Source organism: Apodemus sylvaticus, chromosome 5 (genome assembly GCF_947179515.1).
Source record: "Apodemus sylvaticus chromosome 5, mApoSyl1.1, whole genome shotgun sequence".
Lineage (NCBI taxonomy): Eukaryota > Metazoa > Chordata > Mammalia > Rodentia > Muridae > Apodemus > Apodemus sylvaticus.
Genome location: NC_067476.1, coordinates 112,910,208 through 112,931,786, shown reverse-complemented (window position 1 = coordinate 112,931,786; position 21,579 = coordinate 112,910,208). Strand labels below are relative to the sequence as shown.

At 46.4% G+C, this 21,579-nt stretch overlaps 1 protein-coding gene across 1 annotated transcript in view; it reads right to left on the bottom strand.

Annotated features, from left to right (window-relative positions):
* Positions 1–21,451, bottom strand: part of Tgm6 (transglutaminase 6) — a 29,557-nt gene extending 8,106 nt beyond the window's left edge. Inside the window, exons 1-9 of the mRNA XM_052181691.1 lie at positions 21,412–21,451; positions 8,732–8,905; positions 7,966–8,208; positions 7,151–7,269; positions 5,627–5,755; positions 3,643–3,820; positions 3,084–3,222; positions 1,653–1,756; positions 1,343–1,585 (exon numbers count right to left, since the gene is read on the bottom strand). Coding sequence (XP_052037651.1) covers positions 1,343–1,585; positions 1,653–1,756; positions 3,084–3,222; positions 3,643–3,820; positions 5,627–5,755; positions 7,151–7,269; positions 7,966–8,208; positions 8,732–8,905; positions 21,412–21,451 — 1,369 coding nt within the window. The remainder of the gene's footprint in view (positions 1–1,342; positions 1,586–1,652; positions 1,757–3,083; positions 3,223–3,642; positions 3,821–5,626; positions 5,756–7,150; positions 7,270–7,965; positions 8,209–8,731; positions 8,906–21,411) is intronic.
* Between the last annotated feature and the right edge of the window lie 128 nt (positions 21,452–21,579).

Sequence of the window (21,579 nt, the reverse complement as noted above, 5' to 3'; positions counted from 1 at the left end):
GATGCTGGTGTCTGTGGGATATGGATGCTGGTGTCTGTGGGATATGGATGCCGGTGTCTGTGGGATATGGATGCCGGTGTCTGTGGGATATGGATGCCGGTGTCTGTGCGATATGGATGCTGGTGTCTGTGGGATATGGATGCTGGTGTCTGTGGGATATGGATGCTGGTGTCTGTGGGATATGGATGCTGGTGTCTGTGGGATATAGATGCTGGTGTCTGTGGGATATGGATGCTGGTGTCTGTGGGATATGGATGCTGGTGTCTGTGGGATATGGATGCTGGTGTCTGTGGGATATGGATGCTGGTGTCTGTGGGATATAGATGCTGGTGTTTGTGGGATATGGATGCTGGTGTCTGTGGGATATGGATGCTGGTGTCTGTGGGATATGGATGCTGGTGTCTGTGGGATATGGATGCTGGTGTCTGTGGGATATGGATGCTGGTGTCTGTGGGATATGGATGCTGGTGTCTGTGGGATATGGATGCTGGTGTCTGTGGGATATGGATGCTGGTGTCTGTGGGATATGGATGCTGGAGAGAATGGAGCCAAGGTTTGGGGTGTTTTCAACAGCAGAGTGACTGGTAAACATCAAACTCCCCACCACAAGAGGGAAGAGGCCCCATGGCAGTCTCAGCCGATAAAAGGAGCCTCAGATTATCTGGTCGGGGGCACTACCTAGAGGACATGCTACACGGACACAGCAGCTCTGGAGAGACTCCAAGGCCAATCTGCCCTCCTTTCCGTAACTAGCTAGTGTCACTGCTCTGGTTCATGTTCAGGAAGCAGCAGAGACAAACTGATTCTAGTTTGAAGAAGATCTTAAATCACTCAGAAGCATGCCTTAACAAGCAGGCATGGCTAGGCATAGGCCAAATTCACCACCCTCTCCAGGTTTGCTTCCCTGGGAAAAGGAGACCTTCAGGGTACAGTGTTGGAGGCAGCAATGGAAAAACAGCCATTTGTCTTGGTTGTTGTTCAAGAACAAAAGGTTCTTCCATAAACTAGGGGCTAGGCTGTGGCAGAGGCCTGGGAGGTGACAGAATCCAGTGTCACTAGGCCTAGTCTGTGTCTTCTACATGTGCCATCTCTAGCACCTGCTACTGTCCCGTGATGACTTTCTGCATATACCTTGAGGAAACGTCACTGGTACGACTGTGCACGGGAACCTGACCCAGAAGAGAGGCACAGCAGGCAGGGGAGGCAGACAATGGCGGCACAAATGATGCTGAACTGAAGCTCCTGTCACTAACCTCACATCTGGAAAGGATCTGGCCCCAGATTTCCCTTGGGCTGTCTGTAGCTCACAGACCATCGTGGGGAGGCAGATAAAGACCCTCACCTTCTGGATACTTGTAGAGGCCTGTGATGTCCACGCGAGAGTCACTGCCCACGGCCTTGGTACTGATGCACCTGCCGATCTTCTTGGTGTCCGAGTACACACGCTCCCGCCTCTTGTCCTCATGCCACAGCCAGGTGATATAGTCGGCATTGACCTCGGCAAAGACGAAGGGGCCGTCATGGGCTAGATGCACATCGCCCTCACGGATGGCCGTGACCGAGGCAGGGCCACACTGGAACACACCTGGGCAGAAGGGCGATCATGAGCAGTGTTCTGCCAAGCGGGGCTGGGCACACTCAATGGTCCCTACCTTCGCTCTCCTCTTGTGGTGTGGCATCCAGAACCTGCCAGCCATCATAGGATGGGCCCAGGTCCTGCCGTGCAAACCAGCTCTCATTCCAGACGTGGAAATTCCTGCCAGAGACACATGGGCAAGGAGGCAGCTGAGTACATGCAGAGGCCCAGAGAAGGGGAGTCCCTATTGCAAACCAGTCAGTGCTGGGTCTCACCTCATGAACCACTTATTCACCTGGTCTGATAGACACATTCACATTTGTGTGTGCATGTATGTATGCCACCTATGAACAGCCTGCTTTCAAAATAAAAGAAATACAACTGCAAATAAGGCCAAAGATCTTGCCTTGTGCCACTCACACTGTCTGGCTAACGAAGGCCAGGCTGGTCTGTAGCTCCTCATGTAGGCCAGGCTGAGCTTGGATCTTCTTCCTTTCTGAGCCCCTGGAGTGCTAGAATCACAATCCTGTGCTGCCTTGCCAGGCCAAAAGGCAGGATATCATAGTAGTAGTTGTTATGCATGTTTTTACGTATGTGTATGTGAGTGAGTGTATGTCTGTATGTACATGTGTGTACCTGTGAATATATGTGCATTGCATATCTGTATAAGTGTGTGTTTATGCGTCTTCATCTTTGCATACTTGTGTCTTTTTGTGTTTATGCATATTCCTACTTGCATGTTGCTGTATGTTTTGTTTTTGCGTGCTTACATGCATGTACGTGTGTGTCTATGTATGTCTCTGTGTATTTATGTATGTTTTTCTGTTTGTGAATATGTGTGTAATTCTGTGTATAGCCTTGTGTATATATGTGTGTCTATCCATTTTAATGAAGGAGGCAGATAGGGAGCCTCAAATACTATAATAAATTCTGTGCAGAAAATTAGGGGCTTGTACTAGAGAATGGCTGCTGGAAACCTACTCTAGGTAAAAGATAACTAACGTGAGGTCTATATGCAGATGAATTAGCCAGAGAAAGACCAAAGGGAACAGCCTTCTGGGTAAGGGAACAGTATATACAAAGGCCAGGAAACAGGAACTTCTTAGTGTGTTTATCTCGGGCCTGACAGATGGAAGGGTGGGGTAGGGTACAGGCTGTGCAGACATTGTGTGGGCCTTGGTGAGGCCATCTTGACTATGTTCATCTTCCTATGTTCACAGTGAGATCATGAGATTAGGAGTGGTGGTGTCACCTGGAGAGCCACACAGGAAGCAAGCATCAGAAAGAATCCAGACTCCTGTTCTACTAAGCTGGGGTTAAGGGGCAATGAAACTCCCCTGGGGAGGCCATTCTCATGGAAAAAATACATTGATAACCATCTGGGAGCTAAAGGGAGGTGACAACCTCAGGAGGAAATATCTGTGTAAGGAGAGGAGAGAGGGGGATCGAGCCCTTAGCACTGGGTCGGGTGGCTCCTGACCCCGGTTCTCAGTGGCCTGGGACCTACCACATGCTGTCTTCTGTCAGGTCCTCCAGGGTTCGGCCGTAAGAGTCCACATATTTGTCCACACTCAGATTGCCATCGGTGTCATGGGCTGAGTTGAAGTTGGACACCACCCTGGTTGCGATCCCCAGACACCTGAGGACTGAGGAGCGGAGAGCCTGCTGCAGGCTACGCTGTCTCTGGCCTCAGTCCCCAGTCTCTCTGCTGCTGAGCTCCTCCCTCAGAACCAAGTCCTCTGTGCTCTCTCAGAGGGCTTCTGTGAGTGCTACTGTCACCCTTGTCTTGGTAGGCAGGCTCTAGGTCCACAGGACAACGCTGTGTCTTTCTGAGGGAATCTGAGGACCACAGGGATTGACTGGCAACACCCAATGAGACAGGCAGAGGGAGGCTTTATGCCAAACAAAAGACCGAAATGCTGAATAAATGAACTGTTTGGTTCCTCTCTTCCTTAACCAGATCTCTATTTCCTCTTCATTAATGCAAACTGATTATAACATACGCAATTCTATGTAAGCCCATGCAAATTTAAGATGTGTATGTGTGCTTGGAAGTCTTTCCATACCTGTGCACATGACTCCCGCGAAGACCCAGCACTGACCATATTTGACTGGTTTGTACCTGCCCTTGAACCACTTCTGCAGGATGGCCACACTGCCACGCCAGTTCAGTGGGCTGGTGCCACCACCATATTTGCCCTGCCATTGGCCTTGTACCACACCTTGGTCATTGTTGCTGTTCACCTGAGCAGAGAAGGTATAAGTCAGTCACTGGGCAGGCGTCTCCTCTCATTGTAAACTCATCTTCAAGCTTTGGAATCCCAAGCCAATAGGGTGACTCTGTGCCTTTAAGTTGCCTGAAAATTAGGGTAATCTGCTTTCTTAAAATACCATGTATGTGTGTGTGTGTCTGGAGTGTAGATTACATTATTAGCATGCAAGTGGCCTAGGATTTGATCTAAGCACCTCCCCATACACAAAATTAAAACAGCCTACTTTTAATATTATTTACACTTTTCAATTATCTTCAATTTGGATAGTCTGTTGTCAAAAGTCATCTATGATTTGGGAATATTTCCTGCTTCAAATATCTGTATGTGAGCTAAATTAGGGACCATTAGTGGTACTGTAACCATAGTTGCAGTGAGGTACCTGTTGAACACTACTGTGCATCAAGCACTGTCCCAAGGATTTTATGTCTAGAGGATTAACTTGCTTTAGGTCTGCAGTATAAAACCCTTTATCCTCCTGTATTTTTTTCAGAGGAGAAAAGTGAAGTTCAGAGATTCAGGGACCTGCTCAAATCGATTATGAATTCGGGGCTTAGACTCACAGACTATGTGTCTGTCACCGGGCTGCGGTATGCCCAGTCTGGGACCTTTCACTGGTGTTGACTCTCTGGCCTCCATTATCATTCTAAAGTCCTGGGGAACTGAGACCATCTAAGAAGTACAGCTTTACTTTTAGAATCCCAAGTCCCCAAGCACGACCTCAACACTTGTACAGTTGTAGGCTCTCTCAGAGGCCCAGGGAATCTGCTGTGAGACTGTATCTCCTAGACATGACCTGGAAGCGTCACCTATGATTCCTCAACAGAATGGCTGCCTAAACTAGTACAGCAGCCATAGACATGCTAGCACGCAAGGGGGAAATCTCATGGAGCCCACCTAAGACTAAGAACTCCAGACAACTACGAGTGGGGGCGGGGGACAGTCTTTCCCTAGGGATGAGTTCCCTAATCCATTATCCAGTGCCAAGTCGTCAGCCCTGAAATCATATATACACAAGCAACACTAAACAGACTGAGCAGGCTGTATTTATATATTATATATTTAAGCATTGTATATTCACACATACATGTACACATATCAATAACAATGGGGAAAAGAGGCAATGATTTTGAGAGGGAGAAAGCTGAGGTACGTGAGAGGTATCAGAGGGCTGAAAGAGAGGGCATAGTGATGTAATTGTATTTTAATTAAAAAAAAAACAAAGCCAATTCAAATAGTAGACTCTCTTCCTTCTTTTTGTGGCATGTGGCCTCTAGCTTACGATCAGTTAAAGTGGGCACTCCTTCCCTGGAGAAGTGGGATCTGGGCTCCTACCCCTTTGTCAGAAATGTCCTTGCTTTGTTGCTTTGATCACAGAAGCGAGATTCCTGGCTAGTCCCAGTTTCTAGTCCCCTCCAGCCTAGAGGGTGGAGTGAGGTCTGGGAAATCCAGCAGGCATGGGGTGAGCAGAAAACAAAGAGCCACCGACTGCCAGAGTCAGAGGCTGAAGATAATACCTAACCACATGGGCATCTGTGGTCATCTGGGAACCCCAAACTGCAGCATCCAGGAGCCATTCCCATGGTGTCCTGCCAAATTCTTGGCCTACTGAATGGGCTGTAACACGGGGTGTTTGATAGCATAGAGTTGGGGCATGGTTAGTTATGCAGCAATGAAGAAAGCAAGAGGTGAGACTGAGTGAGACTCTTGGGGTGCGGTGCTGAGACTGGTTTGGGGGATCCTTGAAGGCAGGCTGTAAGGATGGCGATGGTCTCCTTACCATGGCACTGATAATCCTGGTGACATAGACTGGGTCGTGGCGGTGGGACACATCGGTGGCTGGGTCATCCTGGTGACTAGGACTTCGGTCCAGGATGGAGAGGCAGATGTTCAGGATGTTTTCTTCAAACTGCTCCCAGAGAAGCTGTGCTCAGAGGTAGAGTCTTATCCAGGCCCTCCCCCAACCCTGTCTCATCTGTTGCACATGTCTGTACCAGTTTACACCAACTCCTCCTGGGGACATTAAATTCCTTCTTCAAAGGGTCATCTTGGAACCTTCAACCTTCCCATGTTCTTCCCATGACTCCTCATGATGGTCCCTGATCCACACATCCATCTTACTGACACACTCTACATGTTTCTACATGTTTCATGTACTCTTGGATCAGCTGACGACACTTAACAACTAGGATTTTCCACGCAAATGTCCTTTGAGAATCCAGAAGGTTTAACAGCCCTGGGCTCCTGTGGTATAGAAGTGTAGCTAAGGGTGCTAACTCTTTCAATGGATTCTAAACTTCCAAGGTATTACTGCTGACCTGGGGCCCTTGATGCTTTTGAGCCTGAGCCTGTTCTTAGGTGGACAGTCAAGTCCCAGAGTCCTTTAGGAGAGTCTACACTCCCTTGATTTCTTACTCCCACTTGCTCGGGCTGCTCCCCTCCCCCATCTAGGTCTTCCCTAACTCCGACAGGGATCTGAACCTACTATCTATCATCCCAGATGTGAATCCTTTCACCTTCTACTGAACTGCCTATCCTTGCGTCTGAACTGAATGTGTGTGTGTGTGTGTGTGTGTGTGTGTGTATCACTTTTCTTTGTCGTTCCTTGGACAATGCAGTGCAGCTGTCTAGTATTTCTACTGCTTTAGGCGTTAGTGACTTAGAGAGGCCTGAACACATACAGGTGTTCAGGCTCCATAAAAATCTCTATCTCTTAGAGAAGGGACTTGAGCATCTGTGGGTTTTGGGGCCTGCAGTGGGTATAGAACCAGTTCTCTACAGATAGTGGAGGGGGCTCTCAAGGCAGAGTCCTAAACCCACAGTGTCAGCACGATTTGGGTACTTATTTAGAGCACAGATTTCTAGGCCTGCTTCCACACCACCTGTAACTTTAGACCTCCAGTGACTTATGCTCGTGCTTGACAATCCCTGACTGAAGCGACTTATATGTCCACACAGAACTGACTTCTACTTCCAAACTGTATCTAACTTAGCTCCCCCTTTCCAAGGGTTCAGGACAGGCCTTGGCACAGGGGATGGTAGCTGGGTGAATGAATGAATGGGTTTGCTTGCCTTAAGAGTTGGCCCAGCTTGCCTCTCCTAGGAAGAGATGGGCAGACAGAAGTCTCCTAGTCTGCCTTTACCACACCCCAGGCCCGGTCTACCCCATCTGGTTGTGCCCCTGACACCCCAGCCTTGTCCACCCCATTTAGTTGTGCCCCAACACCCCAGCCCCGGTCCACCCAGTCTGGTTGTGCCCCTGAAGACTGCCCCGTCCACCCTGTCTGGTTGCTCCCCTGAAGACCTGCCCGTAGTTCCAGCCCTGGGCTCGGATGTGCTTCTCCACTCCTCGGAAGATGACGCCACTGTCGTTAAGCACATACTCCTGCCTCTCCTCCTCTGAGTCCAGAAACACATCGTCCTCTGAAAAGCAGTCAGCAGACCCCATGTGGGTGGGGGCTTTGTTCTTACTGTCCTGGGAGGATCTTAGCAATATGGCAGAGCCTAGAGGCTGACCTGGTCTGGACAGGGCAGGGGGCTTACTGGCTCTATGCCTCTCTCTGCTAAGACTCACTTTTTCTGGATATTTCTGGATTTTTCCCCCCAAGCAGGGCTAAGCCCTTGAATCCTGGTATGTCTGATGTTCCACCTGGCAAGGGTAGCCACATATTTTCCCAACATTCGTAAGGTCCCGATCTTAGCTACTCCTTGCTGAGGCCTGGGATGTGACTTGTATGTTGCAGTGCCAGCCAATTGAATTTCTGTCACTTCTACAAGAGTCAGGTCCTGTTATTCCTACCGCTCCAGGATGGAAACGGCCTCACTGAGGGATGCAGCTTAGTAGACCTGACTGACACCCCACCACCGCTGCTACTACCATAACCCACCCTTGAGCCTCTCCATTTTTCTCAGCTCCCGACTGGCCTCTTGCATGAGAAACCTCCAGCTTCCTGCCTCTCTCCAATGACTTTATTGTCATGCCTGATTTTGGGGACCTCTGCCTGATCCCAGCCCTTGGGCTTTGTTTTCCTATCCCTTGACTTGCTTCTGAGCACCCCCTCCATTCCCCCCACCCGACCCCCGTAGGCCTGCCTCAGTCTCAGATGTGGCAGTTCCTACCTGGGCACCAGGGATTAAACAGGAGAATAAACTGGCCCAGCTTCCGGTCACTGTGTTTCCGGCGGGAAGAGGGCCTGGCACTCAGCAGGTATCGGCCAATGACTGCATTGGAAGGGCTGGAGAGACTGACGGTGATTGTATTCTCTGTCTGCTCCTCTTTTACAGCTGTCCAGGTGTCACCTATTTCTAGCTCTGCTGTCTGGAATATGGCTTTGGTGTGGAGAGCCTCAGATGCGTGGGGTCCTGGCAGGGAGGAGAAGGGATCAAGAGACTCTGTCTCCTAAAAGTGTTCACTTAGAGAAGAGGAAAATCTATAGTCTAGAAGCCCAGACTTTATCCCCCAATATGGGGGAGGCAGTAAAAGGAGGAACTGGCCAAGCTCAGGAAGCTCTGGGACAGAGTAGGCCCTGGCTCTCAACCATCCTTGGGCTGAGAAGAAAGTAGTGCTGGCCTTTTATCTAGCTGGGAAAGAAAAGACGAATTTGGATTCCAAAAGTGCCTGACTATTTTCCATGCTCATAATGAGCCCTGGATTCCTCTCCATACACAGGGCTCCAGAGAGGTCACCTCACCCAGCTGGCTGTTGTGGGCAGGTGGCATTTCCTACCTTTCCCATAGAGACTGCTATCAGAGGCCCTCAAGATTGGGCCCACTTCCCAAAGACTCACTTTTCGTATAGCCCAGGCTACTGACTAAAGGATCTCAAGTTACTGGTCATAAAAAGGGTAGTCTGTGGACCACCAGGGCTTCAGGCAAGGCCAGTTACCTGTCTCCACGGTGAAGATGAGGGCCTCGTCGCTGTCCAGGACTCTACTCAGATCCAGGGTGAGACTGAATAACTGGCCCCTTCGAACCACCAGCTCAGGGCAAGGGTAATCTTGGGTGTGGTGGGCAGCACCATTTTCTGAATGCTGCCAGTCCACCTTGGTGATCCTGACCCCTGAGCAGGAAGTAGAGAGAAGTGAGGCAGCTTCCTCTGTACCTGACTCTGTCGTCCATCTACTTCATCGTGCCAGTGTGGATCCATCTGCTCATGGCATGCTAGTGGATCTTGTTATCAACAGTACTTAGAGTTCTTGTGATACTAGGCCTAGGATCTCAGTAGAGGTAGGCAGATCTCTGAGAGTGTGCTCTACACATAGTGTGTTCTACACAGTGTGTTCCTGGGCTATGTAGTGAGATGCTGACATAAAACAACAACAACCCTCAGAAAACTGGACATGAGACTCCCAGAGGACCCTGCTATACCTCTCCTGGGCATATACCCAAAGGATTCCCCGGCATGCAATAAAGACACATGCTCTATTATGTTCATAGCAGCCTTATTTATAATAGCCAGAAGCTGGAAAGAACCCAGATGCCCCTCAAAGGAGGAATGGATACAGAAAATGTGGTATATTTACACAATGGAATACTACTCAGCAATTAGAAACAATGAATTCACAAAAATTTTAGGCAAATGGTTTGATCTGGAAAATATCATCCTAAGTGAGGTAACCCAATCACAAAAGAATACACATGGAATGCAATCTCTGATAAGTGGATATTAATTAGCCCAGAAGCCCTGAATACCCAAGGCACAAATTGCATAACAAATGACTCCCATGTAGAAGTATGGAGAGGGTCCTGATCCTGGAAAGGATTGATCTAGCATGGGAAGGGAATATAAGGACAGAGAAAAAGGAGGGAGGTGATTGGAGAAGGGATGGAGAGAAGAAGGTTTATGGGACATAGGGAGAGGAGGGATCTGGGAAAGGGGAAATCATTTGGAATGTAAACAAAGAATATAGAAAATAAAAATATTAAAAACAACAACAACAACACCCCAAAACCCCAAGCTTCAAACAAACTAGCAAAACAAACAAACAAACAAAAAAACCAAACCAAAAACCAACCAACTCCCCCACCCCCATACAAACAGGATGGGGATAATGATGCCACAGGGGAGGCCATGAGGACAACTTCTTCTCATTTAGAGCACTCAAAACATGAGAAATAAACAATGATTTGTTATTACGTCCCAAATGAGCAGGGACATCACCTGAGTTGAATCCAAACTTGGCTAATTACTGTTTAGGATACATGCTGTTAGGGGCACAGGAACTGACAGGACAATGACAAAAGGGCAGTCTAAAGAGTGACAAACAAAAGTTCTTTGGGAAGGTAGCATTGAGGATAAATCTTCAGTTGGTAGAGCCACTCTAGGTGACAGAGTGATGAATCTGACCCCAATCCCAGAATCCTCATTCTCTGTCTATTTAAGGTCTATTTGTTTAGGTATAGAGTGACCTGCTGAAAACTGGGGACCCAACAGTCTACAGTGATTTTTTGACAGTTTGAGGAAAACCTGCTGGGGGGGGATTGTCACAAGCAACAGACCACCAAAACTTGGAGGGAGACGAGGAACAGGCTGTGGTACTTGTATATCCATGTACAGTCATATTAATACATTCCTTCTTCTATTCCTGGCCCCCTGTTTCCTGTCCACCTCAAGAGGAACAGATCTCTTCTGTCACATATTCCTGACCCGAAGATGTTGCCCTCAGGCACATGTAGAGCCAAACTGAATCCTCTATTGCAGGATATTTGATCATACTGTGAATCTCGAGATTCTGTTGTTTACTGGAAAAGCCTGCTTTTAGTTCTGGTGTGGCTCAGCCTTAGTACACACCTTTAACCCCAAACCATGAAGGTAAAATTTAGTTTGTAGAGGGAAGCAGCCATGTTTGAAGGTGATGTCTAAACGAGTGACAGCCAAAGTAATGAATCAGAGAAAGATTTGACAGAACAGGATATTCCCAGTTCTCACTAGAACAGAGAGAAAGGAGAGGCGACTTAAGAGAGAGCAGAGCAGAGAAAGAGTAGAGAGGTAGTTTTACCAGGACAGTTATACAGAGACAGGTTGCAGAGAGAGAGAGAGAGAGAGAGAGAGAGAGAGAGAGAGAGAGAGAGAGAGAGAGAGAGAGAGAACAAGCTAGACACAGGTGAAGGCAGAAGGACCCAGAGAACAAGAAGGAGCCAGAAGATTAGAACATATTGCCAAGGTTAGTTTGAGGCCAAGCAGAGCAATTCAGTCAGAGGCTGGGAGAAAAGCCAGACTGAATAACAGCTCGGAGAGGAGTGTGAGCAAGAACAGCCAGGTTGAAGCAGTCATCCAGAGTTCAGAAAGAACAAGAAAGGGCGAGCTCTGTAGCAGCAAGTCTCAGAGGCTGAAAACATTCTAGGCCTAGATAAGACTATACAGAGGCTAGAAGTTTCCAGGACTAGTTCTAGGTTAGCAGAAGGAGGCAGTGAGCTTCCAAAATGACAATTACATCAGGTGAATAAAAGTTACCTTTTTACATCTGACCCCCCCCCCAATGCAATTGGAGAGAGAGAGAAAGTCCACCAATATTGCCGAAAACAGAGGACATTTGACAGAAACATCGAAGGGGGCAGGAGGCATCTGACAGAAAGCTGCAGAGGAGAAATTTGCCTGGGATTGTCTCTAGAGAAAGCATCAGTTCTTTGAGTTTGACTTGGGAGACTCCAAAGAAGTGGTGGGAGCTTCAAGCCCAGAGCAAGGAATGACACAGGGTCTCTGAGACAGTGAGTTACAGTAAGCAACAACAAAGGAGAATTTTAATTATATAGATGGACTCTTCCTGGATTAAAAAATGAAACTCCATTTCAGATCCCTTAAACAAAGGGTAGGAGTTGAGGGGATAGAAATGCCCTTTCTCACCAGGCGTGGTGGTGCACGCCTGTAATCCCAGCACCCTGGGAGGCAGAGGCAGGTGGATTTCTGAGTTTGAGGCCAGGCTGGTCTGCAGAGTGAGTTCTAGGACATCCAGGACCACACAGAGAAACCCTGTCTTGAAAAACCAACAAAACAAAACAAAACAACCCCCCCCAAAACCCCTTTCTCTTCAATTTGTATGTTTATTTTTATGTGTTGGCTTTTGTGCTTGGTAAGTTATAACTGTGTTGGGGCAGACCCTAAACCCTGTTTTAAAAAATTATTTTATACCCTGAGTGTGTCCTGCAAATAAAATCAGTAAACAAAGAAAAAAAGAGAGAAAAGAAAAAAGAAAAGAAAGACAAAGCCATTGCTGTACTCATTGCAATTTTAACCACGGAAGTAAACTCCTCCCAACTTTTAATTTCAATCTTTATATTTTTTCCTTCAAAAAAGGTTAAAAATTAGCTGTACAGCAAGAAAATTAGCTATGATAGTATAAAGGTTTGAGAGACAAAAGACTGAGGATGTAAAAGAGCAGGAAGTGTTTAATTGTGAACCCATGGTACCTAATGAAATTGAGGATCAAGATAGACAGCCTGCTGACAATGCTGAGAAGCCAGGCACTCACTGGTGTGGGGCCTGGCATGGAATGCAAGTGCCTAAAGTGTCTAGTTTATGTGTGGACTTAGAAAGATCTCATTTCACCTTGATAAACAGAAAGGGGAAATAAGATCAGCTGAAAGACACTAGATTATAGAAAAACTGCTAAATTAGATCAACCTGTATACTTTAAAGATGTTTTAACATCAGGATGGGAGTCAGTCAGGGAATGCGTTACATTAGGGAAGGGTTTTTTTTTTTTCTTCTGTATTTCCACAGGTGGTGAAAGACTATGGATCCATCAAAATTGATAAAGATCCAACCTAAGTATGAGAGGCTTCTACATTAAAGACACAGGAAGGAAGAAATCCAGAAAGGCAGCAACTCAGACAATGAGGACAACTTGCATAGGGGCAGCTCAACAAACTGAGTGAAAAAGGACAGATTGCTTGTCAGACTGGCAGATGGAAAACCTTGCTGCTATAACAATCTGTTGCTGAAGACATATGATCAATTCTGCAGTTATGAAGGGTCATCGCACCGACAGACCTTCATAAGGACATTCAGACTGTTAAATTCACAGGATTGATAATTGTATCTGTTGTAAAAGTTAAACTGTGTACAATTTTTAGTTCAAACCAAAAAGGGAAATGTTGCAGGATATTTGATCACACGCTGAACCCTGAGATTGTGTTGTTTACTGGAAAAACCTGTTTCTAGTTGTGGTGTGGCTTAACCTTAGTGCATACCTTTAATCCCTCTGGCTGGAATACAGATGTACCTTTAGTACACACCTTTAATCCCAAACAATGAAGCTAAAGTTAGTTTGTAGAAGAAGGCACCTGTTTTTGAAAGTGATGTCTGATTGAGTAGCAGACAAAGTGACAAATTAGAGAAATATTTGACAGAATAGGGTACACCAAACTTATGAGAAGAGAGAGGAAGGGGAAGTTATAAGAGGGAGCAGGAGAGGGAGGGAGAGAGAGAGAGAGAGAGAGAGAGAGAGAGAGAGAGAGAGAGAGAGAGCAGTTTTACCTGGAGAGCTTTACAGACAGTAGAAGAGAAAACAAGCTAGACATAGATGAAGGTAGAAAGACCCAGAGAATGAGAAGAAGTCAGATTAGAACAGGTTGCCAAAGTTAGTATGAGGCCAAGCAGAGAAATTCATTGAGAATCTGGGAGAAGCCAGACTGAACCATTCAATTTAGAGAGGAGTTTGAGCCAGAACAGCTGAGTTGACCCAGCCAGTTAGAGTTCAGAAAGAACTAGAAAGGGTGATCTTACTGAGCAGTAAGTCTTAGAGGCTGAAAACATTCTAGGCCTAGCTAAGGTTGTATGGAGGCTAGAAGCCTCCAGGACTAGGCCTAGGTTAGCAGACAGAGGCAATAAACCTTCAACATGACAATTACATCAGGAGAATAAAAGATACTTTTATAATCCTCTGAAACATGAACCAAAATAAACCTTCCCTCCTTTATGTCAGGTATTTAGTTATTGTTGGGGCCTTCCAAAATGCTCTGTCATGAATGGTGACACTGTTTGAGTTGGATTTGGTCCCCACTACACCCCACAGGAAGCAGTAAGTCTGCATTTGTGGCTGGTGACCCGTGGTACTTTACATGTCGCCTGACCAGAAGGCCATGCATTCTAACCAAGTTGCAATAAGCATTCATATACTTAACTATATTGAACTAAAATTGATTTTTTATTTACCTTTTGTAGTATTAATTAGAGTGTGACAATTTTAAAATGATAACTGGACTCAGTAATATGCATCAAATTAGTTTTAAGAAATTAGTGACAAGAGAGTATTAGCAATACATTGCTGTTTAACCATTTTCCTTAACCCAGAGTTTAGCTGAAGGAAGCCAGAATTGCTGTCTTATACTCTGTGCCAGTTTTTTTCATGTCATCTTGACAGAAACTATAGTTGTCTGGGAAACTAGAACCTTAATCGAAGAATTGCCTCCAGCATATTGGCCAGTATCATGCCATACATATCATATCATACATGTCATATGGGAATTTTATTCATTGTTAATTGATATAGGAGGACCCCTCCCACATATGTTCTAGCATCCTTAGGTAGGTGGGTCTGGGCTGTATAAGAAAGGTAGCTAAGCAAGTCAGGGGAAACAAGCCAGTAAGCAGAGGTATGGTCTCTCTGTTCCTATCTCTGGGTTCTTGACTTCAGCTTCTGCTTGGTTTCCCTTGATGATGGGCTGTGACCTGGAATTGTAAGCTAATAATGTAAACCGGTTCCTTCCTGAGTTGGTTTTGGTCAGTGTTTTACCACAGCGACAGAAAGTAAATTAGAACGTGTGGTTTCTGTGAGTCAGGAATTTGCTCAGTGCTCATCTGGCCAATGCATACCTAGAGTTCCTTATGGGTGCAGTCACACATCAGCTGGACTGGTCTTATCTGAAGGCCTGTTTGGGGCTAGAGGACCAACTTCCAATGTGCTTAGCTTACAAGGTTGGAGAACTGGATCTAAGTTGAGGATTTTAGTTCTTCTCCACCTGGGACTTTCCCTGGGCCTAAGTATTTTATACTTAAGACACGTGGTTTCTCTCTAGGCAAGTGATTTAAGAGACCAAGGAGGAGGCTACCAAACCTTCTGCACTATGAGCTAAGAAGTCTACTACTCTGTTACTTAAGACACTTACAACAGGTTGCACAGATTCAAGGATAGGAAACACTCTACCTCTTGATATATCACTCACATTTTAAAAAGAACATAGAATGTGAGAAATGTAATGATATGATATGAAATTGAAATAATATTATTATGGGTCAGATATAAAATGTGCCCCACCCAATGTGTTGGCAGCTCTGTCCCCAGCTGGTGGTGTTATTTTGGTTCTGGTGCTGAAGGTTCTGGAAGTTTTTGTTTTGTTTTTTGGACTTTTTGGTTTTTTTGAGACAGGGTTTCTCTGTTTAGTCCTGGCTGTCCTGAAACTCACTTTGTAGATCAGGCTGGCCTCGAACTCAGAAATTCACTTGCCTCTGCCTCCCAGAGTGCTGGGATTACAGGTGTGCGCCACCACCGCCCGGCAGTTCTGGAAGTTTTAGGAGGTGGGTTTTAGGTAGAGGACATAGGTCACTCACTGAGTGGTGTATGGGTTCTTGGGAGTATCTTGTTCTTCTTGTGTCTGTTTCTTGTCTTCATAGGGGTAAAAATATCCTCTGCCAAATTCTCAGACACCGTGACTTTCTGCTCAAATGTGGTAAAAATGTCATTCAAAATGAATCTCTCTTCCTTTAAGTTAATCTGTCAAGTATTTTGTCATAGCTACAAGAAATCACTAATAGAAATGTCTTTAAATAGTTATTTCCTGCCTAAGGGTACCTGACTCCTGCTTCTATCAGGAATATACTAATTGTGGGCAGAGACACTGAATAGGCTTTATTTAGCTGGACTTCCTGTGAAACAGTAGTTTTCTAAGTATTTTCGAAATGTGGTCTTCTTAATCTTCACTAACCATTTGAGGGACCTCTTGTCTCTCAAATTCTCAAATGGAAACAAGAAGAGCCACAGAACTTTGCAGTCGGTGGGGAGTGGACTCAGGCAGTCAAGTCTGTACTTTTTTGGGGGGGGGGAGGGGTTGAGACAGGGTTGCTCTGTGTAGCCCTGGCTGTCCTGGAACTCACTCTGTAGACCAGGCTGGCCTCGAACTCAGAAATCCACCTGTCTCTGCCTCCCAAGTGCTGGGATTAAAGACGTGTGCCACCACTGCCCAGCTCAAGTCTGCACTTTTATGGAACCCCTGTACTCTGCTGTCTTTACTTTTGATGCCACAAGCACTACCCAGAAATCCAAGACTCTAGAATATAAGAGGAGCCTGCATCATAGGCAATAGAACAGTGGTCTGGCAAGTGCCATGGTCAGAAGATAGGTGTTGAGATCTCAGTGAGAAGTGTCCCCCGTAGTCTCAGGCATCCGAACACTTGGTTGTCAGTTGGTGACATTGTTTAGGAAGCATTAAGTGGCACAGTCTTGCTGGAGGAATTATGTCATCAGAGATGGGCTTTGAAATGAAAAGCATTGATCCACTTTGAGATCACTTTCTCTGCTTCATCCTTGTGTTTAGAGGTGTAAGCTCTCAGGTTCCTACTCTGGCTGTCATGCCTGCTACGTGCTGCCATGCTTCTCTGATGTGATGGACTCTGATATTTCTGGAGCCAACATCAATTAAACCCTTTCTTCTATAAGTTGCTTTGGGCAATGGTGTTTTTTTCAATTACAACCAAAGAAAAGTAACTAAAACAGAAATTAGTACCAGACAGTGGGCCGTTGCTGTGAAGAACCTGACCATGCTGTTCTCTAGGAAGAATGTGGAATATCTTGGAACTTTAAACTAGAAAAGCTATTGAATGTGTAGGCAGAGATCAGACTCTTCTGGCAGGATCTCTGAAGACAGCATGCTGACAGTAATGTGGATTGTAGAGACCTAGCTCAAGAGGTTTAGGAAGGAGTAACCATTTTAAGAGCAACTGTGCTAGAGGCCATTCACGTGATATTTTGGCAAAGAATCTGTCTGCCTTCTGCCCTTATCCTGAGAACTTTGTCTGAAGCTAAATTAAAACAAAATGCTCTCATTGGTGGAGAAAATTTCGAGATTGCATGACATTGGATCTGTGTTATGGTAATTATTTATAACCCTTATGCAGGTCTACAATGAGAAAGAACAAGTAGACCAAAAATAAATACAAAATGCATAGTTTGGAGAAAAAAGGAGCACTAAGGTGCTTAATGTTATAGCCAGGACATGTGCTAGAAGAGAGGCTGTAATTGTTGAGAACAGCACAGTTAAGGAGAGGTTTGCACTGCACTGGAATAAAGGGGAGCCCCCCCCCTCACCTCGGGGGAAGACCCCACCCAGCTAAGCTTCTAACCTGTGAAAGAACACAGCATTTCTCTTTCCCCAGAAAGGAACTGGATAAAAATGTTGGTGCTGATGTGATTTAAGAGGACCAGGGTCTATCCCATACTGGATCCAGACTTGGCAGTGTTGCTCATATAGTACTGGCTTTATGGGCACGAAGGATGGAAGAATAAATAGGTTATGGGTTATTCCTATGTAGTCTCAGAGAGCTTCTGGGGTCAGATAATATGGTAGGGGAGTCTCTGAAGGCCCTGAGGGAGAAGAGGCCCTCATAGGCCACTGCATTAAGCTGTGAGAGTGAAGCCTGGATTGCATTGGAGATCAAAGATGTTGGAAATGTGAGGGCTGTGGGACATCTGTCTGGAAGAGATGCATACAGGGAATGAACCAGCCTGAGAGAGATATATGTGTTGCAGGGAGAAAAACTGAGAGGGTAGACCTATCTAAGACCTTTGACAATAGACATGGAACTACAGGACTTGATGGCTTCCTAACTGGGTTCTGGTTTTGCTTTGGTCCAGTATTTCCTTCTATGTCCCCATTCACCCCTATTGGAGTGGTAATGCATATTCTATGCTATTATATGTCGGGAGTATATAATTTGCTTTTCTATTTTACAGGGGTTACAATTAAAAGATTACTTTCAGTTTCAGAAGAGACTCTGGACCTTTACAGAGTGTCAGGGCTTTTAAAGTTACATCACACACATCTGCATTAGGGTGGTAACAAGCTTAAGGGAACCAAGGAGTGGAATGTGGTGGCTTGAAGGAGAGATGCCCTCCATAGACTCAGGCATTGGAACACTTGGACCCTCACTGGTGTCACTGTTGAGGAAGTTTAGGAGACGTGGCCTTGCTTGCAGAAGTATGTCACTGGGAGTGAGCCTTAATATTAAGGTCCTCACACTACTTCTAGTTTTCTCTCTCTTCTTTGTGCTTTGTTGAGCATCTGAGCTCCCTCAGCTCCCTGCTCTGGCTGCCGTCACTGCTCTGGCTGCTGCTCCCAGGCTGACTCACTGTTAGCCTGGTTCCCCACTACCAAATTTCCCTTACCACTGGCAGAAGGGACAAATGGCCACCTGTGTACCTGTTAGTGTAACAAAGCATGCTGGCCTGCAGGCTCCCTCAGCATCACACAAACCTGAGGTACAATTCAAAGTCCAGGCTAGCATCCCAGCCTCCCTTCCCCCCATCCCAACTCCTCCAGCTCGCAGGCCTCCTTCCCCAGCTATTTGTTTTCCTTATAACCCCGCTATTTCTCAATATTTGGCCACATCGCCTTCTCCCTTCCCCCAACCACCACATCTCTCCTTTATTCCACCCTCTCCTGCCTGTCTCCGAATAGGACTCAGATATCTCAGAAGGTTATAGGTGCTGGTTTGATCTGTGACAAAGAAATAGGAAACCAACACAGATTCCCACGACCCAAGGCTTATGCACCCTCATCAAATCCCACCCCCTTTATACCCACCCTGAGGCATGACAGGGCTAAGATAATTACCTCCTGTACTGGCATGTTGTGTGTCAACTTGACACAGTTTGGAGTTATCACAGAGAAAGGAACTTCAGTTGGGGAAGTGCCTCCATAAGATCCAGCTGAGGGGCATTTTCTCAATTAGTGATCAAGGGGGGAGGGCCCCTTGTGGGTGGTGCCATCCCTGGGCTGGTATTCTTGGGTTGATAAGAAAGCAGGCTGAGCAAGCCAGGGGAAACAAGCCAGTAAGAAACATCCCTCCATGGCCTCTGCATCAGCTCCTGCTTCCTGACCTGCTTGAGTTCCAGTCCTGACTTCCTTTGGTGATGAACAGCACTGTGGAAAGTGTAAGATGAATAAACCCCTTCCTCCACAACTTGCTTCTTGGTCATGATATTTGGACAGTAATAGAAACCATGACTAAGACACCTCCCAATAACCTTATTCCCTACTCCTGTCTCTCATAGCTTCCCAGATCAGAGTCAAGTTTCTCTCTCTCTCTCTCTCTCTCTCTCTCTCTCTCTCTCTTCCTCCCTCCCTTCCTCTCTCCATCCTTCTCTCTTTGACATTATTTCATGCAATCCAGGATGCCCTCCAATTCACTGTATAATCAAGGATGATCTTGAATTATTTTTATATTATATTTTTAAATTTTGTGATATTACAATATAATCATATCATTTCTTCCAGTTTCCTTCCACCAGATTCTCATATATGCCCTTTGGTCTCTCAAATTCAGGGCCTCTTTTTCTTTAATTGTTTCCATCTATCTATCTACCTATCTGTCTGTCGTCTGTCTGTCTGTCTATATTTATCTGTGTGCATGTGTGATGTGTGTATGGGTAGGCATGTGCATGTATAATGAGTATGGGGGCACAGCACACATGTGGAGGTCAGAGGCTACTTTACAGGGTTGGCTGTCTCCTTACATGGGTTCTGGGAATCGAACTTTGGTTTCCAGGCTTGCACACTAAGCACCATTACTGACTGTACCCACCAAGCTGCTTCACTGGTCTTCCACTGAATTCTTGTAGCCCTTGAAGAAGTGGCTTACCCACCCCATGTTAGTAAGCCCTTCATCTTGCTGATAATATCTGCATTCCTTCAGCTTCTCAACTTCTCCTGCAATTCTGTCCCTCCTTTTATGCCTCGGTGCTTGTGAAGAGATTGTAAGCTTCCTGTCATCTCGTGGCAGCTGTAAACCTCTCCACAGCCCAGGTCAGCATTTCTGTATCTGTATGATCTGGCCCTGCAGTTGCTCCTGAGGTGACCCAAGTCCTCCAGACCCATCAGCATCATACCCTCCTGACTTGCCCCATCACAGTGAGATGATAGTCAGGACACAGTGAGCAGGGAGGCAGGGAAAACGCCACCATTCTGGTGATTACAATCCTGTCCTGAGGTCCTCCCCTAGCTAGGGGAACAGGGAGACCCAGATCTGAAGGGAAACACCTGATGGAGCAGTGAGGAGAAGGAAGCAGACACATCTGCAGGGCGTGGTTTGTCAAAATCACTCAGATCGCTTGCCATTCATCTTAGCCTAGATATTGCTATCTGAAACCAAAGCTTGTCTGTAACCCAGGTTCAAGGATGCTTTAGACTTGTTTGCTTATGTTTTTCTCCTCCGTACTAAAAGATTCATGAAGCTCATCCCTGGCTTCCAACCTCCCTGGGCCTTAGGAGTCCAGGTTAGGGCTTGGGAATTAACAGAGGTGCCATGAATATTAGATTAGGTAAGTAGATAGAAGTGGATAAATCCCAGTCTCTCTCTCTCTCTCTCTCTCTCTCTCTCTCTCTCTCTCTCTCTCCTTGTATGGGATAGGACCAGAATCCCGCCCCCTTTATCAGCTGCCCATCCCATAGCTCCTGATGCAAGAAGTCCTATGATAAGTTCTATCTTTCTCCTTAACTTCTTACTTTTGAAAAGTCATGGGACAAGCAGCAAGCTATATACGTATCCTCTGGCAAGAGTGGCAGAACTGTTGTGAAGTCCTGGTGGGACCTGGGCAAACTCCTTCCTCTCTTCTGGGCCTCAGTGGTTCAGTCTATGAAATGACCCAGTAGGACCTTACAGTTTGGGGAGTCTGTGGCTAGCTGCTCAAACAAGTACCTCTGGTCCTCAAGTGCTCCTGGATCTTCTAATCAATGTGCAGATGTGAAGATGGTTATACAGCTCCTCTCCAGGTGCCAGGGAGGGGCTGAGATGGGCAATACCTTATCTGGAAACTTCTCTGGTGGACTGAACCTAAGGCCTGAGGACAACTCGGAAACATTACCAGCCCCTAGGCCTTCTCCCTCAGGGATGCACAGGGTGAGCATCCAATACCAGGCCCAGACCCTGGGTCAGAGCCTGTGCCCACCAGGCAGAGAGATAGGAGCATAGTAAGAACACCACAAGCCCCTCAGACACCCCTCCTCCCCACAGACACCCCTCCTCCCCACAGACACCCCTCCTCCCCACAGTTTTCCTGTGTTTCCCCTTTTGCTCTTTCTTTGAATTTGGGTCAGGCACTATGAACTCAGAGGTATCCAGTTGAGTTCCAATTGAGGTTTCATTCCTTCTGGGATGTGTGAGCTGAAGCAGGCTAGTGCATCCCTCTGAAACTCAGGCTCCTGGTGGAAGAAGCAGTTTGTTGATAATCCTGCCACTGAGCATAGAGGATTAAATGAGATAATCCACAGTATTCAGAACATCACCTGACACATCCTAGAAACTCAGCAAACATGTTGTTAATCGCTTTACTGTCTTCAGTGTTTGTGCAATACCTCCTGGCTGCCACTGCAGTGTTCGACTAGTTAACGCCATTGTGAGTCATGTGGCCCTGTGAAAATAGGTGGGCCTGAGCAGTTTAGATTTCCTTTCCTGGGAAGTGGTGGCTATAACACCTTCCTTCTATGGCTTGAGAAGCATTGAGTAAGGTAGGCAACGACCGA